We start from the raw sequence: 18,165 nt of genomic DNA on the forward strand, positions 1-18,165 counted from the left end.
AATATGTTGAAAACAGCTGAGTAGAATTTATTTAGGTTTCTTTGATGAATAAAAAGTTCAGAAGAACTGCATTTATCTGAAATAGAAATCTTTAATAGAAAATTATAAATGTCTTATTATCTCTTTTGACCATTTTAAAGCATCCTTGCAAAATAAAATAAATAATTTCTACAATTTCTTCCCCCCTAAAAAAATACATATATACTATCTCCAAGCTTTTGAATGGTATAGTGTTTACAAAAAGCCTACAAAAATGTTACAAAAGCTTTTTATTTCAGATAAATGTTGATCTTTGGGTATTTTTTATTCATCAATCCTGAAAAAATGTAACCTATATAAATACTTAAATATTGATACAAATAATAATAAATGTTTTTGAACAGCAAATCAGAATATTAGAATGATTTCTAAAAAATCATGTGACAGGAGTAATGATGCAAAAAAATTGACTATATTCAAATAGAAAAGTTATTTTAAATAGTAAAAATATTTCAATTTTTTTACTGTTTTTGCTGCACTTTGGATCAAATAAATGCAGGCTTGGTGAGCAGAAGAGACTTCTATAAAAAAAAAAACATTACAAATCTTACTGTACAAAAACTTTTGACTGGTAGTGTAATGTGTCAATATATCTTGCAGTGCATCTTGTTTAAAAAAAAACTTTCAATATTTTAACTGGAAAGTTAGACAAAAACAAAACATGAATATATTTCCCAATAGAAATACTGGATATTTTAAAATGCAAAATATTAGAATATAATTTTAAGTTTAAAACAGTTTTTGTAGGTCATGCCAACTTTTTAACGAAAAGAAAATACACAGCATTTCATGTCTATGGCATAACTAACCCAAACAATAAATCATAATGTTGCTTTGATTAGATCGTTTGACCAAGTCAAATCTTTGTCATGACATTGTGTTGTTGCAGTGAAGTAAAACTGAACTACAGACCGCTGAAGGGTGGGATATTCAGGGCGGGACTGACAGTTGCTGAAATCACGGAGACCCGGCAGTATAAGGGTCCCTAGAGAGACGTTCGCCGCCCCTCCCAACACATCTGGAACTGCTTTCGGACATTTCTACACTTACAGCAAAGACAGGGTCAGCGGCGATGACAAACGTTCACAAATTCACAATAACAATCTCCACTGCACTTCTCAACTGCCCTGTTTGAATATGAACACACTATGTTTTAAATAATGTTAGATGGACATTTTAACAGCAGGCAATAAGCTGTGAATCATCTGACATGAGACATACATTAGTGCATGACATCAGCCAACATAACGTGAAAAGTCGTTTAAAGACATACTTATGTAATCTGTGATTCATGAGTGAAGGATGCTGGGTAAAATGCTCTCCACCCATAAGAATCACTCTCATTTAAAGACTTCTCGCTCTGATGTGGTTCAGTAAACAAACTCCATAATTCATGTATATTTGTCTTTGTGTATGTGACTACCAGTCAAAAGTTTTTGAACAGTAAGAATATTAATGTATAAACTGTGATTTCAAAGCTGAATTTTTAGCATCATTACTCCAGTCACATGATCCTTTAGAAATCATTATAATATTCTGATTTGCTGCTCAAAAAAATAAAAATAATATTATTATTATTCTGTTGAAAACAGTTTCATAATAATAAAACTTCTGTAACATTACAAATGTATTTATCACTTTTAATCAATTTAAAGCATCCTTGCTAAATAAAAGTACTAATTTCTATAGTTTAAAAAAATGACTAAATTATACTAAATAATGTTACAAATGCTTTTTATTTCAGATAAATGCTGATCTTTTGATCTTTATATTCATAAAATAATCCTGAAAGAAAATGACTCAACTGTTTTAAATACTGATAATGATATTAATAATACAAAATATTTCTTGAAAAGCAAATCGGAATATTAAAATGATTTCTGAAGAATCATGTGACACTGAAGACTGGAGTAATGATGCTGAAAATGTTGCTTTGATCACAGAAATAAATTACATTTTAAAATATTTTCAAATAGAAAGCAGTTATTTTAAATTGTAAAAAGATTTCACTATTTTACTGCTTTTTTTGTATTTTGGATCAAATAAATGCAAGCTTGGTGAGCAGAAGAGACTTCTTACATATAAATAACTTGATATCATATTCCAATTTAACAGTAATATCACTTAATATATTGGATATTTATATTATGTTTTTAAATATTAGATATTAATATTATATATTACAACTTCTATTTTAGACTTTTTGGTCCAAAGCACTTTTTGCTTTCCTGTACAATTAAGAAAAAATTTAAATTAATTTTAAATATGTGAACAGTTCTTTATTTAAAAATTAAAATGAATGAATAAAAAATATATATAATTTTACAATTTAAAAAATAAATAGTAATTAAAAATGGGAAATTGTGAAATATTTTTACTGTTTAAAATAACTGCTTTCTATTTGAATATATTTTAAAATGTAATTTATTCCTGTGAAAAAAGCTGAATTTTCAGCATCATTACTCCAGTCTTCAGTGTCAGTGTTTATTATTATTATTATTATTATTATTATTATGAAGAGTACAGTAAAGTATTTTTTTTTAATTCTTTGATTAATAGAAATATCCAAAGATCAGCATTTATCTGAAATAAAAAGATTTTACAGATGTAACATTATACACTACACATATACATACACGAGTCAGTATATTTTTTTTTTATAGAAATTGGTGATAAAGACATTTATAATGTCACAAAAGATTTCTAAATTTTCTAAATACAGGTTTGTTGAGCAGAAGAGACTTCTTTAAAAAAGCATTAAAAATCTTCAATAACTTTTGACTGGTATATAATATTAAACATACATAATATATATTTTAAAATCATATGTTTTTGTGTATATAATATTATTTTAATTAATTCACTTTTTTTAACATGTAACTGATACATTAACATAACAATTTTACTCTGAGCACTAAATCCATTCCACACATGATCTCAGGGTATCTCCATCAGTTAAAATAAAGATCCACATGAGACTGGAAAGCTTGAAAGGATGAGCAATCACAGGAAGACACATACACATCTGGGAAACACAGAGCAGAGATTCAGCTGCGGTTTGGATAGGGTTTTGCTCAGATAAACTATGTTTGTTTTTTCATCTCTAAGCATCTCTGTCAATTAAACGACTCACCCATCATTGCATATGACGTAATATGAGTATGCACTATGAATACATATTATATATATGAGCATATCTCAAATATATGTATATATGATATATATATATAAGCATGTGCTGTTGCCAGATTGAAACTAAAGGCAAACTTCAACAGATATTCAACCACAAGTCCACATCACATCATTTTTATTCCCAGGTAACCCATCAACTGGAGATTTTATGATGTTATTGTCCTTTAGAACAAACTAAAAACAAAAGTTAAATAATTTTTATAATACAAAGCAGATTCAGAACCCAAACAGATGAAAAAAAAAAGGGGGATTTTGGTGCATTTCTGAACAATGCTGCAAAACGTCATTGACCATGAGCCGCACACATGTGCAGTGTTAGTTATGCTGTTTGGAGTCTGGTGTTGCTATGCCTGTACATCTGGCTGCTGGAAATCACAATTTGAACAGCGAAAGTGTCCACGCCTTGAACAACGCCCAACAGCCAAGAGAAAATAAAACAGTTTAATACCAGGAAGATCAAGCCTTTCAAAACTAGCAATATAAACTTTATAGTACAATTCACGTGAATGGATTACTGTAGAGCCACATCAACAACAGAAGGATTTTGTTTAATTTAGACAGTCAATCAGCTTATTAAACGCAGGACACATTATATAACCATACAAAAGACTGACAGGTATGTGAAAATTACTTCCCTGACATACAGATTCCAGTCACTCAAAGAACAATAAGAGACACACATCTACGTGTCATGCAACTCCCTGAAAACCACTCTAGCAACATCTCAGCAACCACTTCAAACACCCTAGCAAGCAACCACTTAGCAATACCCTAGCAATCACCTAGGACACGCTAGCATCCACAGAGCAATTACCTAGCTACCACTTAGAGCACCAACAGTAGCAACAACTTAGCAATGGCCTAGCAACCACCCAGGACAGCCTTGAAACCACCTAGCAACACTTCAACAACCACACAGAAAACCTTTAAAACCACCTCAACATCACCGAGAACACCCTAAAAAACACCTTGGCAATCACATAGCAATTCCCTGACAACCACCCAGAACACCCTAGAAACAGTACCATAGTAGTCACTCCGAACACTCAAGCAACAATGCAGCAACAGCACAGAAACCACCCAGAACAAAGCAGAAGCCACAGCGCAATCTCCCAGAACACCCTAACAACAACTAAATGTAGCAACACCCCAGCAATCACCCAGAACACAGTAATGGTCCCCTGGCAACCACCCAGAACACATTAACAGCTCCCCAGAAATTATCCAGAACACCTTCAGCAACCACATAACAACTCCCTGGCAACCACTCAGAACACCCTAGCAACGACATAGCATCCACCAGAACACCATAGAACACCCAGAACACATTAACAGCTCCCCAGCAATTATCCAGAACACCCAGCAACCACATAACAACTCTCTGGCAACCACTCAGAACACCCTAGCAATGACATAGCAACCACCAGAACACTATAGAACACCCTAGCAACTATCCACAACGCCCTAGCAACATCCTACTATAGTGACATCCCAGCAACCTCCCAGAATACAGCAAGAACAGTCTAGCAACTACATAGCAACTCCCTAGTAACCACCCACAACACCCTAGCAACAACCTACTGTAGTGAAACCCCAGGAATCACCCAGAACACCCTAGCAACCACATAGCAACTCCCTGGCAACCACCTAGAACAACCTACTGTCACAAGACCCCAGCAACTGCCCAGAGCACAGCAACAGTCCCCTAGCAATCATCCAGAACACCCTAGCAACTACCTAACAACAACCTACTGTAGTGACACCCCAGCAACCACCCAGAACACAGTAACAGCCCCCTAGCAATCATCCAGAACACCCTAGCAACCACATAGCAACTCCCTGGCAACCACCTAGAACAACCTACTGTCACAACACCCCAGCAACCTCCCAGAGCACAGCAACAGCAATCATCCAGAACACCCTAGCAACCACACAGCAACTCCCTGAACACCATGGAAACACCTTTGCAACACCCCAGCAACCACCCAGCATGCACAAGCAACCACCCACAGGACTCTGGCCCTGACAATGATTTTTGCACAAGAAAAATCTCATCAAAACTGTCTTCAGAAAATGTAAAAATCTAGTTTTTTATATGTTTGTAAAAGCTTGAAATATTGTGACTTGAGTTGCAGAGCAACCAGAGCAGCTAATAACTTTTTTAATATATTTAATAATTCAGAACTTATCCATCCAGTGAAATAATCCTCTCAGTGTGCAGCTCAGCTATAAAGGTGGTAAAGAATTCCACTGGCGTCACTTACAGTAAACGGGAGCTGGTTTAGTGTAACCCAGAGCAGGGAGGGACCCTCTGTAGGGGGCATGGACTGAATATAAGGCTGAGTCCCCTGCCAGAGACAGCAGAGCCTGGTACTGAGGAAATGAGAATCCAGGATCTGCATAGAAAACACAGGCAGGTCAAATCAAATCAAATCCCTGTTATCTCAGGCATTCCTCAAGCAGAACTGGTCTGACATGCCGAGTGACTAAAACACAAACTTATCTCAAATCTGTGGAGTTTTAGAGCACTCCATGTTGGATCCAACTTGTCAGACAGCTGGAAATGAGTCATGTGAAGCCTTCAGATGAGGTAAGGAAGTCGAGCAATGCGAGTACGTTTATGTGCGTGTGAGATGTGTAATATGACCATGGGCGGTTTAAATACAGGATCGAAAGAGTGGGAGAGCTGAGAGGGTCCTGTACTAAATTTCTCTCCTTCTTCCACACACTTACAGCCCAGAGAGAGATACTTTAACTTGCTCTGAAGACATTGAGGACAGCAGGTGACCTGAGAGCAACTAGAGAAGAGGTTTCATCTGACTGCTGACGGCTTGTTTAGGCACCTCAGGGAGGAGAGGCAGCATGTATTGGAATGTGGCCCTCCGGAGCATTGGGCTCTGGGTCGTTCTGAGTTTAGCCGCCGGTCACCTGACCGAGCAGGAGAAATCAACTATAGTGAACATGCACAATGAGCTTCGCTCTAAGGTTCAGCCCAGCGCCGCCTTCACGCAGAAAGTGGTAAGAGATGCACCTGACGGGAAACACAACACATTAGCCTTTGATTCTTTGGTGTTAGGTAGATTGGTACACGGGCTGCTGAATCTTCACGTCTTAGCTTGACAGCACTAAATATTCTTTGAAATTTAAATATTTACTTTACCAGTGAAAAGTTTTTGAAGTTTTTTTCATGTTTTTTTTTTTCATAATTTGATCCAAAGTACAGCAAAAACTGTAAAATTCTGAAATATTTTAAATATTTAAAATAACTGTTTTCTATTTGAATGTATTTTAAAATGTAATTTATTCCTGTGATTTTAAAGCTAAATTTTCAGCATCATTACTCCACGTGACACTGAAGACTGGAGTAATGATGCTAAAAGTTTAGCTTTCATCACATGAATAAATTACATTTGAAATTAAAGCTGCAAGCAGCGATGGGAGGGCCCTCGCACCGGGCTCATCGCCGACCTGTGGCGAATGGTGGGCACTATGCTTTAAACATAGTAAATTTAGGAGGAGTATGTCAAAGTCATTTAGATGTGCCAGATTTCTTGCTGCCACCTGGTGGCGCTATGTGTATAACTGAATATTGGCATGCAGATGTCTTCAGGCCAGCGATTTTATCAAACATATGAAGTTTGGTCCAGATTGAACATGGCATGCTTGAGAGTAAGTCATGACATATCCTGCTGCCAACAGGTGGCGCTATTACGAAATATTGGCTTTTAGATGTGTTCAGGCCAGTACTATTGGCAAACATGTCAAGTTTGGTGCAAATTGTACATTGCATGTTTAAGTTAGTGTAAAACAAGTAATTTGCTGTTGCCAGCTGGTGGCGCTATGACTATAACTGAATATTGGCATGTAAATGTATTCAGGCCAGGACTCTTATCAAACATATTAAGTTTGGGGCTGATTGGACATTGCATGCCTGAGTTACAGTAACTTCCTGTTTCATTGCATTAAGAGTATGCTTTAGCACTTAGCTAAATGTTGCTAACATGTTTCTAGCATGTTGCTACCCTATTTAACACTTGTTGATATTTTAAAATGTTTTTGGGCTTCCACAACACTATTAAACATGTGACTTCCTGTTGCCAGCAGGTGGCACTATGACTATAACTGAATATGGGCATGGGCTTGTGTTCATACCAGCACTCTTATCAAACATATTAAGCTTGGGTCAGATTGGACATTGTATGCATGAGTTACACTTATTTTTCTTTGTATTAATATCATGCTTCTTAAAAAACATTAAAAATCTTACTGTTCAAAAACTTTTGACTGGTACTGTACATGATATAGAAAACATCTTTTTCATCCACATATGTTTGAAGTCTGTGTCTGATCTCTCATCTCATGAGGGTTGTTAATGTTTTTATCATCATTTTGGCCTTGAGCTCAATGTTTGTGTGTTTCTCATCATCTGCCATCAATCACTGCAATTACTTCTTTTACCATTTCATTACTGCTGTAAACAATAATTAGCACATTAATATCTAAAGTAATTAAATCATGATGCATATTCATGGGGCGCAATTACTTTCGAAACACAAGAGAGTCTAAGTAATGCTATAATCATGATTATCGTTTACCAAATGAAAACTTATTGCAAATGCAATATGTAATAAATTTAAAGGCATAGTTCACCTAAAAATGAAAATGAGGCTTTTTGGTTTTTCATAAAGGGTTTTTTTCAGACTAGTGGAAAGAAAACATCCGAAAAACACTGTTAAGTGTTTTTTTTTTTTTTGTTTTTTTTATAGCACTTTATCTATTTGTGTCATTAGATTTCAATTACAATGCATATTTTTAAAGGCTGTTTTCTCAAAATGAGTTTTTTTCTACAGTGAGCCATAAATCTTCACTTCAGTAACACTTACACATCAAACTTTAAATTTTAATTCTTGTCAATATCCTGAAGGTTTTTACAGAAGGATTTGTTCATATATGATTTGCTTGATTTTATACAACATTTTATTCCCAAAAAAGGGTAAAATATAAAATATAAAAATATTGTGTTTTTTCTAAATTATGGCGTGACGAAATGATTCCCTCTGTAAAAACTTTTGACTGTAATATGTCAAAAAAATAGATCAGTAAAGAATCAATAAAGAATTTTAAAACTGACTTCATCCAGTGTTTAGATATTTGTACTAGAAATATATGCAAATTAGCGCATATTTTAATTAAATAATGCCTCATTTGCATATTTAAACCTAACATTTTAGAAAACTTGTAATACAAAAAAATGTTTGCAATTATCAATGTAATCAATCAACTGGGTAAGTAAGGTGATAACTATTAGTTTTTTTTTCTTTTCCCCTGCAGTGTCTCGCCTTAAACACAAAAGAAAATATTTTGAAGAATGTTGGTAACCAAACACTTTCTAATCCCCATTGACTTCCATAGTATTTTTTTTTTTTTAATGGGGCAACTATTTGGTCCTCACCATTCTTCAAAATATCTTCTTTTGCATTTAACAGACGAAAGAAATTCAGGTTCAATAACAACTTAAGAACAAGTTCTAAAATTTCTCATCTAAATCAAATGATTTAGATCAGTTGCGAAGCCGCTCCGATCAAATGATTTGAGAACACTCTCCGAAATTCTGATCTAAATCAAATGACTCACGAGTCGCGAAACCCTCTCCGATCAAATGATTCGCGAACACGCTCCGAAATTCTGGTCTAAATCAAATGACTCGCGAGTCACGAAACCCTCTCCGATCAAATGATTCGCGAACACGCTCCAAAATTCTGATCTAAATCAAATGACTCGCGAGTCGCGAAACCCTCTCCGATCAAATGATTCGCGAACACGCTCCAAAATTCTGATCTAAATCAAATGACTCGCGAGTCGCGAAACCCTCTCCGATCAAATGATTCGCGAACATGCTCCGAAATTCTGATCTAAATCAAATGACTCGCGAGTCACGAAACCCTCTCCGATCAAATGATTCGCGAACACGCTCCGAAATTCTGATCTAAATCAAATGACTCGCGAGTCGCGAACCCGCTACAATCAAATGATTCGCTAACACGCTCTGAAATTCTGATCTAAATCAAATGACTCGCGAGTCGTGAAACCCTCTTCGATCAAATGATTCGCGAACACGCTCCGAAATTCTGATCTAAATCAAATGACTCGCGAGTCGCGAACCCGCTACAATCAAATGATTCGCTAACACGCTCCGAAATTCTGATCTAAATCAAATGACTCGCGACTCGTGAACCCGCTCCGATCAAATGATTCGCGAATACGCTCCAAAATTCAGATCTAAATTAAATGACTCATGAGTCGCGAACCCCTTCCGATCAAATGACTCGCTAACACGCTCCGAAATTCTGATCTAAATCAAATGACTCGCGAGTCGCGAACCCGCTACAATCAAATGATTCGCTAACACGCTCCGAAATTCTGATCTAAATCAAATGACACGCGAGTCGTGAACCAGCTCCGATCAAATGATTCGCAAACACTCTCCGAAATTCTGATGTAAATCAAATGACTCGCGACTCGTGAACCCGCTCCGATCAAATGATTCACGAATACGCTCCAAAATTCAGATCTAAATCAAATGACTCATGAGTCGCGAACCCCTTCCGATCAAATGATTCGCTAACACGCTCCGAAATTCCGATCTAAATCAAATGACTCGCGAGTCGTGAACCAGCTCCAATCAAATGATTTGCGAACACTCTCCGAAATTCTGATCTAAATCAAATGACCCGCGACTCGTGAACCCGCTCCGATCAAATGATTCGCGAATACGCTCCAAAATTCAGATCTAAATCAAATTACTCATGAGTCGATAACCCCTTCCGATCAAATGATTCGCTAACACGCTCTGAAATTCTGATCTAAATCAAATGACTCGCGAGTTGCGAACCAGCTCCGATCAAATGATTCGCTAACACACTCCGAAATTCTGATCTAAATCAAATGACTCATGAGTCGCGAACCCCTTCCGATCAAATGATTCGCTAACACGCTCCGAAATTCCGATCTAAATCAAATGACTCGCGAGTCGTGAACCAGCTCCAATCAAATGATTTGCGAACACTCTCCGAAATTCTGATCTAAATCAAATGACCCGCGACTCGTGAACCCGCTCCGATCAAATGATTCGCGAATACGCTCCAAAATTCAGATCTAAATCAAATGACTCATGAGTCGCGAACCCCTTCCGATCAAATGATTCGCTAACACGCTCTGAAATTCTGATCTAAATCAAATGACTCGCGAGTTGCGAACCAGCTCCAATCAAATGATTCGCGAACACTCTCCGAAATTCTGATCTAAATCAAATGACTCGCGACTCGTGAACCCGCTCCGATCAAATGATTTGCGAATACGCTCCAAAATTCAGATCTAAATCAATTGACTCATGAGTCGCGAACCCCTTCCGATCAAATGATTCGCTAACACGCTCTGAAATTCTGATCTAAATCAAATGACTCGCGAGTCACAAACCAGCTCCAATCAAATGATTCGCGAACACTCTCCGAAATTCTGATCTAAATCAAATGACTCGCGACTCGTGAACCCGCTCCGATCAAATGATTTGCGAACACTCTCCGAAATTCTGATGTAAATCAAATGACTCGCGACTCGTGAACCCGCTCCGATCAAATGATTTGCGAATACGCTCCAAAATTCAGATCTAAATCAAATGATTCGCGAGTTGTGAACCCTCTCTGATCAAATGATTCACGACATGCTCTGAAATTCTGATCTAAATCAAATGACTCGTGAACCCTCTCCTATCAAATGATTTGTGAACACTCTCCAAAATTCTGATCTGAAACAAAAGACTCACGAGTCACGAACCCTCTCCAATGAAATGACTCGTGAACACGCTTCGAAATTCTGATCTAAATCAAATAACTCGCGAGTCGCGAACCCGTTCCAATCAAATGATTTGCGAACACGCTTCGAAATTCTGATCTAAATCAAATGACTCGCGACTCGTGAACCCGCTCCGATCAAATGATTTGCGAATACGCTCCAAAATTCAGATCTAAATCAAATGACTCGCGAGTCACAAACCAGCTCCAATCAAATGATTCGCGAACACTCTCCGAAATTCTGATCTAAATCAAATGACTCGCGACTCGTGAACCCGCTCCGATCAAATGATTTGCGAACACTCTCCGAAATTCTGATGTAAATCAAATGACTCGCGACTCGTGAACCCGCTCCGATCAAATGATTTGCGAATACGCTCCAAAATTCAGATCTAAATCAAATGATTCGCGAGTTGTGAACCCTCTCTGATCAAATGATTCACGACATGCTCTGAAATTCTGATCTAAATCAAATGACTCGTGAACCCTCTCCTATCAAATGATTTGTGAACACTCTCCAAAATTCTGATCTGAAACAAAAGACTCACGAGTCACGAACCCTCTCCAATGAAATGACTCGTGAACACGCTTCGAAATTCTGATCTAAATCAAATAACTCGCGAGTCGCGAACCCGTTCCAATCAAATGATTTGCGAACACGCTTCGAAATTCTGATCTAAATCAAATGACTCGCGACTCGTGAACCCGCTCCGATCAAATGATTTGCGAATACGCTCCAAAATTCAGATCTAAATCAAATGATTCGCGAGTTGTGAACCCTCTCTGATCAAATGATTCACGACATGCTCTGAAATTCTGATCTAAATCAAATGACTCGTGAACCCTCTCCTATCAAATGATTTGTGAACACTCTCCAAAATTCTGATCTGAAACAAAAGACTCACGAGTCACGAACCCTCTCCAATGAAATGACTCGTGAACACGCTTCGAAATTCTGATCTAAATCAAATAACTCGCGAGTCGCGAACCCGTTCCAATCAAATGATTTGCGAACACGCTTCGAAATTCTGATCTAAACCAAATGATAACAACTTAAGGGGTGAGTAAATGATGACAGAGTTTTTATTTTTGGGTGAGCTGTCTCTTTAAGCATTGTTGCGGCGTGAAACATACCTCAGCTTTACCATGTGAATGCAAAAATCACATCAGCACAAGGCTGGCTTTATAATGCATGAGTCCATCCTTTATCTGATAAACAGGGACTTTTCAGACAAAAACCATGAACCGGCTTGATTTTGACTGGATGGAGTGTGTGTGGGTGTGTGATTGCAATGATGCTGTTGCGCAATGAGTGCGAGTGTGACATGCTGAGGAATGTGCAAGTTATATGAAACCACAGGAATGCTGTCCTGAGTGTGAGTGTTTTAATAAAGCCCCATGTGGTCATCCTGTCTTACGCTCTCATATTTGTATCGTGGCTGAAATTCAGAGCAAAACTATGGGAAGATTCATAGTGGAAAAGCCTCAGGCCCTCTTGTGAAACATGTTACTTACATTTACACAAGCAGTGGGGTGGATTGTACAAACAACATGCCTGAGTCATATTTCACTGTAAAATGAAAAAAAAAAAAAAAGGATTTGCATGAAGCTTGCTTATTCATGTTTTTTTTTAGTTTTATGTATTAATAGTTTGTGTATTATGATACTGATTACTTTTAATTTGCATTATATTTTAATGCACATTAAAAAAATGTAATAAAAATAAAAACGTTATTTTGCATAAAGAAAAGCAAGCATATTTATTATCCATTCATTCATTCATTAAAGGAACAACAACAAACACTACCATAACAATAAAATGCTTTACAATACAAAAATATTTTCAAATACAATATGAAAACCTTACACTACAATATAAATACTATTAAAATTATCTTTTTTTAACATAATTTTTACATAATGGTAATGAAAACATGTTTTTATGTTTTTTTTGTTTGTTTTTGCATTTTTGCATTGTATTTTAATGCTCCTATACTCATGTGAATTATGAAAATTATAATTTTACCTAAGTACAATAATTACAATTATGTAATATAATAATTCTACCTCTATGAAAACCTTCAGTTCGCATTACATTTTAATGCACATTTAAAAGTCAAAATAAAAATAAAAATGTTATTTAGCATTAAAAAAACTAAGCTCGTTCATTTATTAAATAATTCATCCATAAATTAACGGAAGAACAACAAACACTACCATAAAAATAAAATGCTTTACAATACAAAAATACCTTACACTACAGTATAAATACTTTACTATTAAAATTAGTGTAAAAGATGACCAAGCATGGCAAGATTCACTCAATGACTGATTTATACTTTTTTTTTTTTAATGATTAATTTAAAATTTAAAAGTTGAGTAAAAATAACAAACCTTAAAGTCCAATAAAACACAAATTTGTTTGTGTGGTTTAAGGTGTGGGACGAGACGCTGCGTCTGGTGGCGGAGGCATACGCAGCAAAATGCATCTGGAATCATAACCCTGAACTTGAGGATCTCACTATGGGTGAAAACCTCTTTGTAGGCACCGGACCATTTAATGTAACCAAAGCAATGCTGGACTGGTATGACAAATATCTTCACTAAAGCATAAATGAGAAATAAAAAATCTGTCATATGCAGGAATATTATCTGTAAGCGGAATTACGACTCATTTCTTTGCACACACAGGTTTGGCGAGCATGAGGATTATGACTACGAAACCAATAACTGTCATGAAGACAAAATGTGTGGCCATTACACTCAGGTGAAAATCGTTTCCGTCTGGTGCGAATGATTGTTTCACAGCTTGAATACGCAGATGTGACAATGTGTTTCTATGTTGTTGTTACAGATGGTCTGGGCAGACAGCAATAAAATTGGCTGTGCTACTCATCTCTGTGACAAACTTGAGAATCTGGATTTTGAGAAGGCCACTCTCCTCGTCTGCAATTACTACCCTCAGTAAGAGCATTAGAATGATCCACACTAACCATGACCGGAACACTTTTACAATATTTATGACCCAACTTAGCACCATATGAGCTCATATATAACTGTGACGTCTGGTGGTCTTCACAATCTGCTAATACTAAAATACACCTCTAAAACCTTAAATCTTAAGCAATGATTCTCAACTTTTGGACTCAAAATAACCCTATTGTGCAAGACACATTTCAAAAGCTAATGAAGATATTTCTGTTTTAGTTGCTTGGTTTTAAATGTTTTTTTTTTTTTTAATTCCATCTCTACTTTTTATTTAATTTTTTATATGTAAATGTATTTGTGTTTAAGATGTTGTATTTGTTTAGTATTTTGATTGTATTATAGTTATGAATAATATGGATTTTTTAAATTATTTTAATTAAATTATTAAATTATAAATTATAATTAATTTAAATACATTTAAAAAATTATTGTTAATACTAATTCTATTATAATTATATTAGAATCAAAATATTAATGTTTAAAGAACATCAAAAATAAATAATTATAATAGTCAGATTAAATTGTATATTATATTATATTATATTATATTATATTATATTATATTACATTACATTATATTATTTTTTCATTACTTTTATTGGTCTTGAAATCTCTCAATTTTTTTATTTATTTATTTACATTTTTTGACATATTAAAGAATTTTAAGAAATTCCATCCTGGTTCTTAAATACAAATGACAGTTGAGTTGAACTTTTTTTTTATATTTAAATGTATTTGTGTTTGAGATGTTATATTTGTGTAATATTTTGATCATAATATAAGTATGCATTTTCTATTCATTTTAATTAAATTATTTAATTAAATAAAAATGTAATTAAAAATCAATATTATTCATAATTATATTAGAATCAAAATATTAAATAAATACAACATCTTAAATAAAAAATCTAAATATATATATATATATATATATATATATATATATAATATATATAGTACTTTAGTACTTTTATAGTATATAGTACTTTTTAGTACTTTTATTGGTCTTGAAAATCTCACTTACATATTTTTTTTTTTTAACATTTTTTATATATAAAACAATTTTTAGAAATTCTTTAATATGTCAATGTTTTCCATCCTGGCTCTTAAATAAAATTGACAGTTGTTGAGTTGAACAAATTAAGTTTAAGTTATTTTATTAAGTTTTCAACTTGATTTAGCTCATTTAAAAGCCTGTTGTTGTTTTTTTTCATTTTTTACATGAATGCTATTTCAGTTTATCTACTTCAAAATTTCATATTTAATAAATAAATAAAATGACAAGAAATGTTTTAATCAAAACTGTTTCAAAGTAAACTTTTTTTTCAATATAATAAAATAAAACATCTATCAAATGAACCCTTCCTTTCCTTTCCCTTCCTTTATTACAGAGGAAATTTTGAGGGACAAAAACCATATGAGTCAGGAGATCCATGCTCAAAGTGTCCAGATAATCTACCAGTGTGTGACAACAACATGTGTGGTAATGTGAAGACTTTATCAACAAAAATCCATTTTATAGTAAACACAAAATAAAAAGGCTGGAAAGTGGTCACAGAAAACTAAAAAAAACTCTACAAAACTCTCTTTTCCTCACAGTGGTCGAGAATCTCTTTCAACCATCCGAGGAGCCAGAGTCAGACGACACTGAAGCTACGACTGTCTTACCTGAGCGTCCACAAACGACGACGAAGCCTGTCGCTATTCCTGAAGAGCCCAAACAAGTGGACGTAACAATTAAAAACATAGGCATGGAAATAATAGAAAGCCATGGATCCAAAATGGAAAGCGTCTCAGTTTCTTTGGTGATGCTCGTCTGGCTGTTGGTGGCGCTTGTTTTGTAAGGGATGAGAACCTAATGTGAGACACAAAACATTTGTTTTAAAAAATTTGTTCAAAAATGAACATTTGCTGGACATTCAGATGTAGAGGACTTTGTTTCTTCATCAGATTTTGAGAAATGCAGCATTACATCGTTTGCTCACCAATGGGTGTGAATGGGTGCCGTCAGAATCAGAGTCCAAACAGCTGATAAAAACATCACAACAATCCACACCACTCCAGTCCATCAATTAATGCCTTGAGTAGCCAAAAGCTGTGTGTCTGTAAGAAACAAATCCATCATTAAGACATTTTTTAATTTTAAACCATTGCTTCCAGCTAAAATACGAGTCCATAATCTTGCTTTCTCCAGTGAAAAAGTCATTTTGTCTGAATCGGGAGAGAAATCTACGCAGATCAAACAACGTTTACAAACAAAAACAGCCCAAAACAGCTCTAAACAAATATGCGGCTGGATTTTGATGCGAGAGGACAACAGTAGAAAGTGTTATTATGGACTATTTTGGCCAGAAGACATCTTAATGATGGATCTGTTTCTTACAAACAAGCAGCATCAATCATGAAATACATCACATTAGAATAAAAACAATTCACCTTTCACATATCTAGGGCATTTTTGACACTTTCAGAAGCTTTAAGCCCTGATTTCTGACATTTTGAAAAAGTGAAAAAGTAACTTGTCTGAATCAGGAGAGAAATATGCACAGATCCAGCACAGTTTACAAGCAAAAACAGCCCAAAACAGCTCTAAAAAATATGTTTTGATGTGATTTAATGCTTTCACTATAGATAGCTTTATTATGGATATTTTGGCCTGAAGCGATGGTTTAAAGTTAAAAAACATCTTAACGGTGGATCTGTTTCTTACAAACAAGCAGCATCAATCATGAAATACATCACATTAGAATAGACAGTTAAAAACTATTCAATTTTCACATATCTAGGGCATTTTTGACACTTTCAGTAGCCCTAAGCTCTAATTTCTGACACTTTCTTTGATGTCTACACAGGTCTCAGAAAGGCTTAAGAGCTAAATGGACAGGTTTTTGTGGATTACGCTTAATGAGTGCAAATATTTGTTTTTGCAAACATCGTTCATCTCATATCTTAAGTGATATTGCTCTTTGTAGGATTTGAGCATGTCTTATAGTGAAGTACAAACGACTTTGCAAAGTTAATTTGTGTCTTTTATAAAACTTTTGACTCGTTATAAAAAAAGTCTTGAATTAGAGCTGTGGTGACGTTATTATCCACTATAAAACATGAAAAAAAATTTTTGGTAATATTTTTCAAATTGCATATAAATTTTGTATTAGTGTTAATATGAACTACAGCTCTAACATACATTAGCAAAAAATCACAAAGCAGCTTGAATAAATGCATTTTAAAATTATTTTTTAAATAAAATAATAAAATAAAATGATTTAATACAATGAAAGTCCTACCCTTTTCTTACATGTTTCATACAAATTTGCATCACATTTAGTTTATTAGTTTATGTTAAAAAACTGCGTAACACATGGATGGAAATTTATGCAAGTCAACAAGTAACAAGTAAATTTTGATGTGAGAAGACAAAATTTTTCACTAGAAAGCATTATGTATTATGCCCCGAAGCAATGGTAAACTGCGTAACATACATGGATGTAAATTTGATATGCACTTCAACAAGTAACAAGTCAAACTAAAGCGAAAGCTTCAGTAGGTTTTCATTGAATTTAAAATTATATTCTTACTTAGATTTTTTGTCTTGTTTCCAGCCAAAATATCTAATATTCTTAAATCAAGAAGGATTTTCTAGACGAGTAAAAATTATTTTCTTGTATTCAGAAAAAACAAGTCAAAATTAAGTGCATTTTTGCTTGAAACAAACAAAATAATCTGCCAATGGGGTAAGAAAAATAATCTTGTTTTCTTTTTAAAATAAGATTTTTTTTTCTTACCCCATTGGCAGATTATTTAGCTTGTTTCAAGCAAAAATGCACTTAATTTTAACTTTTTTTTTCTGAAAACAAGAAAATAATTACTAGGCTAGAAAATCCTTCTTGATTTTAAAATTTTTAGATATTTTGGATGGAAACAAGACAAACAAACTAAGTAAGAAAAGCATTTTTTTGCAGTGTTGTTCTATTGCAGCTTTATATATAGTGAAAGGAAAGCTTTTTTCAGGATGTTTTTAGGATAATTTCATGTAAACAGCCAGTTTTCAAACATCTATTCATCTCAATGTCTTCTCAAGTTTACTGTAAGGACA

The 18,165-nt window shown here is 34.7% G+C and overlaps 1 protein-coding gene across 1 annotated transcript; it reads left to right on the forward strand.

The window, feature by feature from the left end:
* The first annotated feature begins 5,607 nt into the window (after positions 1–5,607).
* Positions 5,608–17,795, forward strand: LOC141291309 (peptidase inhibitor 16-like). Its single transcript, XM_073823484.1, has 7 exons — positions 5,608–5,821; positions 5,967–6,249; positions 13,518–13,666; positions 13,773–13,848; positions 13,936–14,045; positions 15,461–15,552; positions 15,669–17,795. The coding sequence occupies exons 2-7, from the start codon at positions 6,094–6,096 to the stop codon at positions 15,911–15,913; spliced, it is 828 nt and encodes a 275-aa protein (XP_073679585.1). The 5' UTR covers positions 5,608–5,821; positions 5,967–6,093; the 3' UTR covers positions 15,914–17,795.
* Positions 17,796–18,165: the final 370 nt, after the last annotated feature.

Source organism: Garra rufa, chromosome 18, assembly GCF_049309525.1.
Source record: "Garra rufa chromosome 18, GarRuf1.0, whole genome shotgun sequence".
Lineage (NCBI taxonomy): Eukaryota > Metazoa > Chordata > Actinopteri > Cypriniformes > Cyprinidae > Garra > Garra rufa.

What these genes read in the sequence shown, in the direction of transcription:
- LOC141291309 (XM_073823484.1), top strand. Translation starts at nt 6,094, where the DNA reads ATGTATTGGAATGTGGCCCTCCGGAGCATTGGGCTCTGGGTCGTTCTG. An exon ending in CCGCCTTCACGCAGAAAGTG is followed by an intron (nt 6,250 to 13,517) that starts GTAAGAGATGCA and finishes GTGTGGTTTAAG; the next exon opens with GTGTGGGACGAGACGCTGCG. An exon ending in GTGTGACAACAACATGTGTG is followed by an intron (nt 15,553 to 15,668) that starts GTAATGTGAAGA and finishes TTTTCCTCACAG; the next exon opens with TGGTCGAGAATCTCTTTCAA.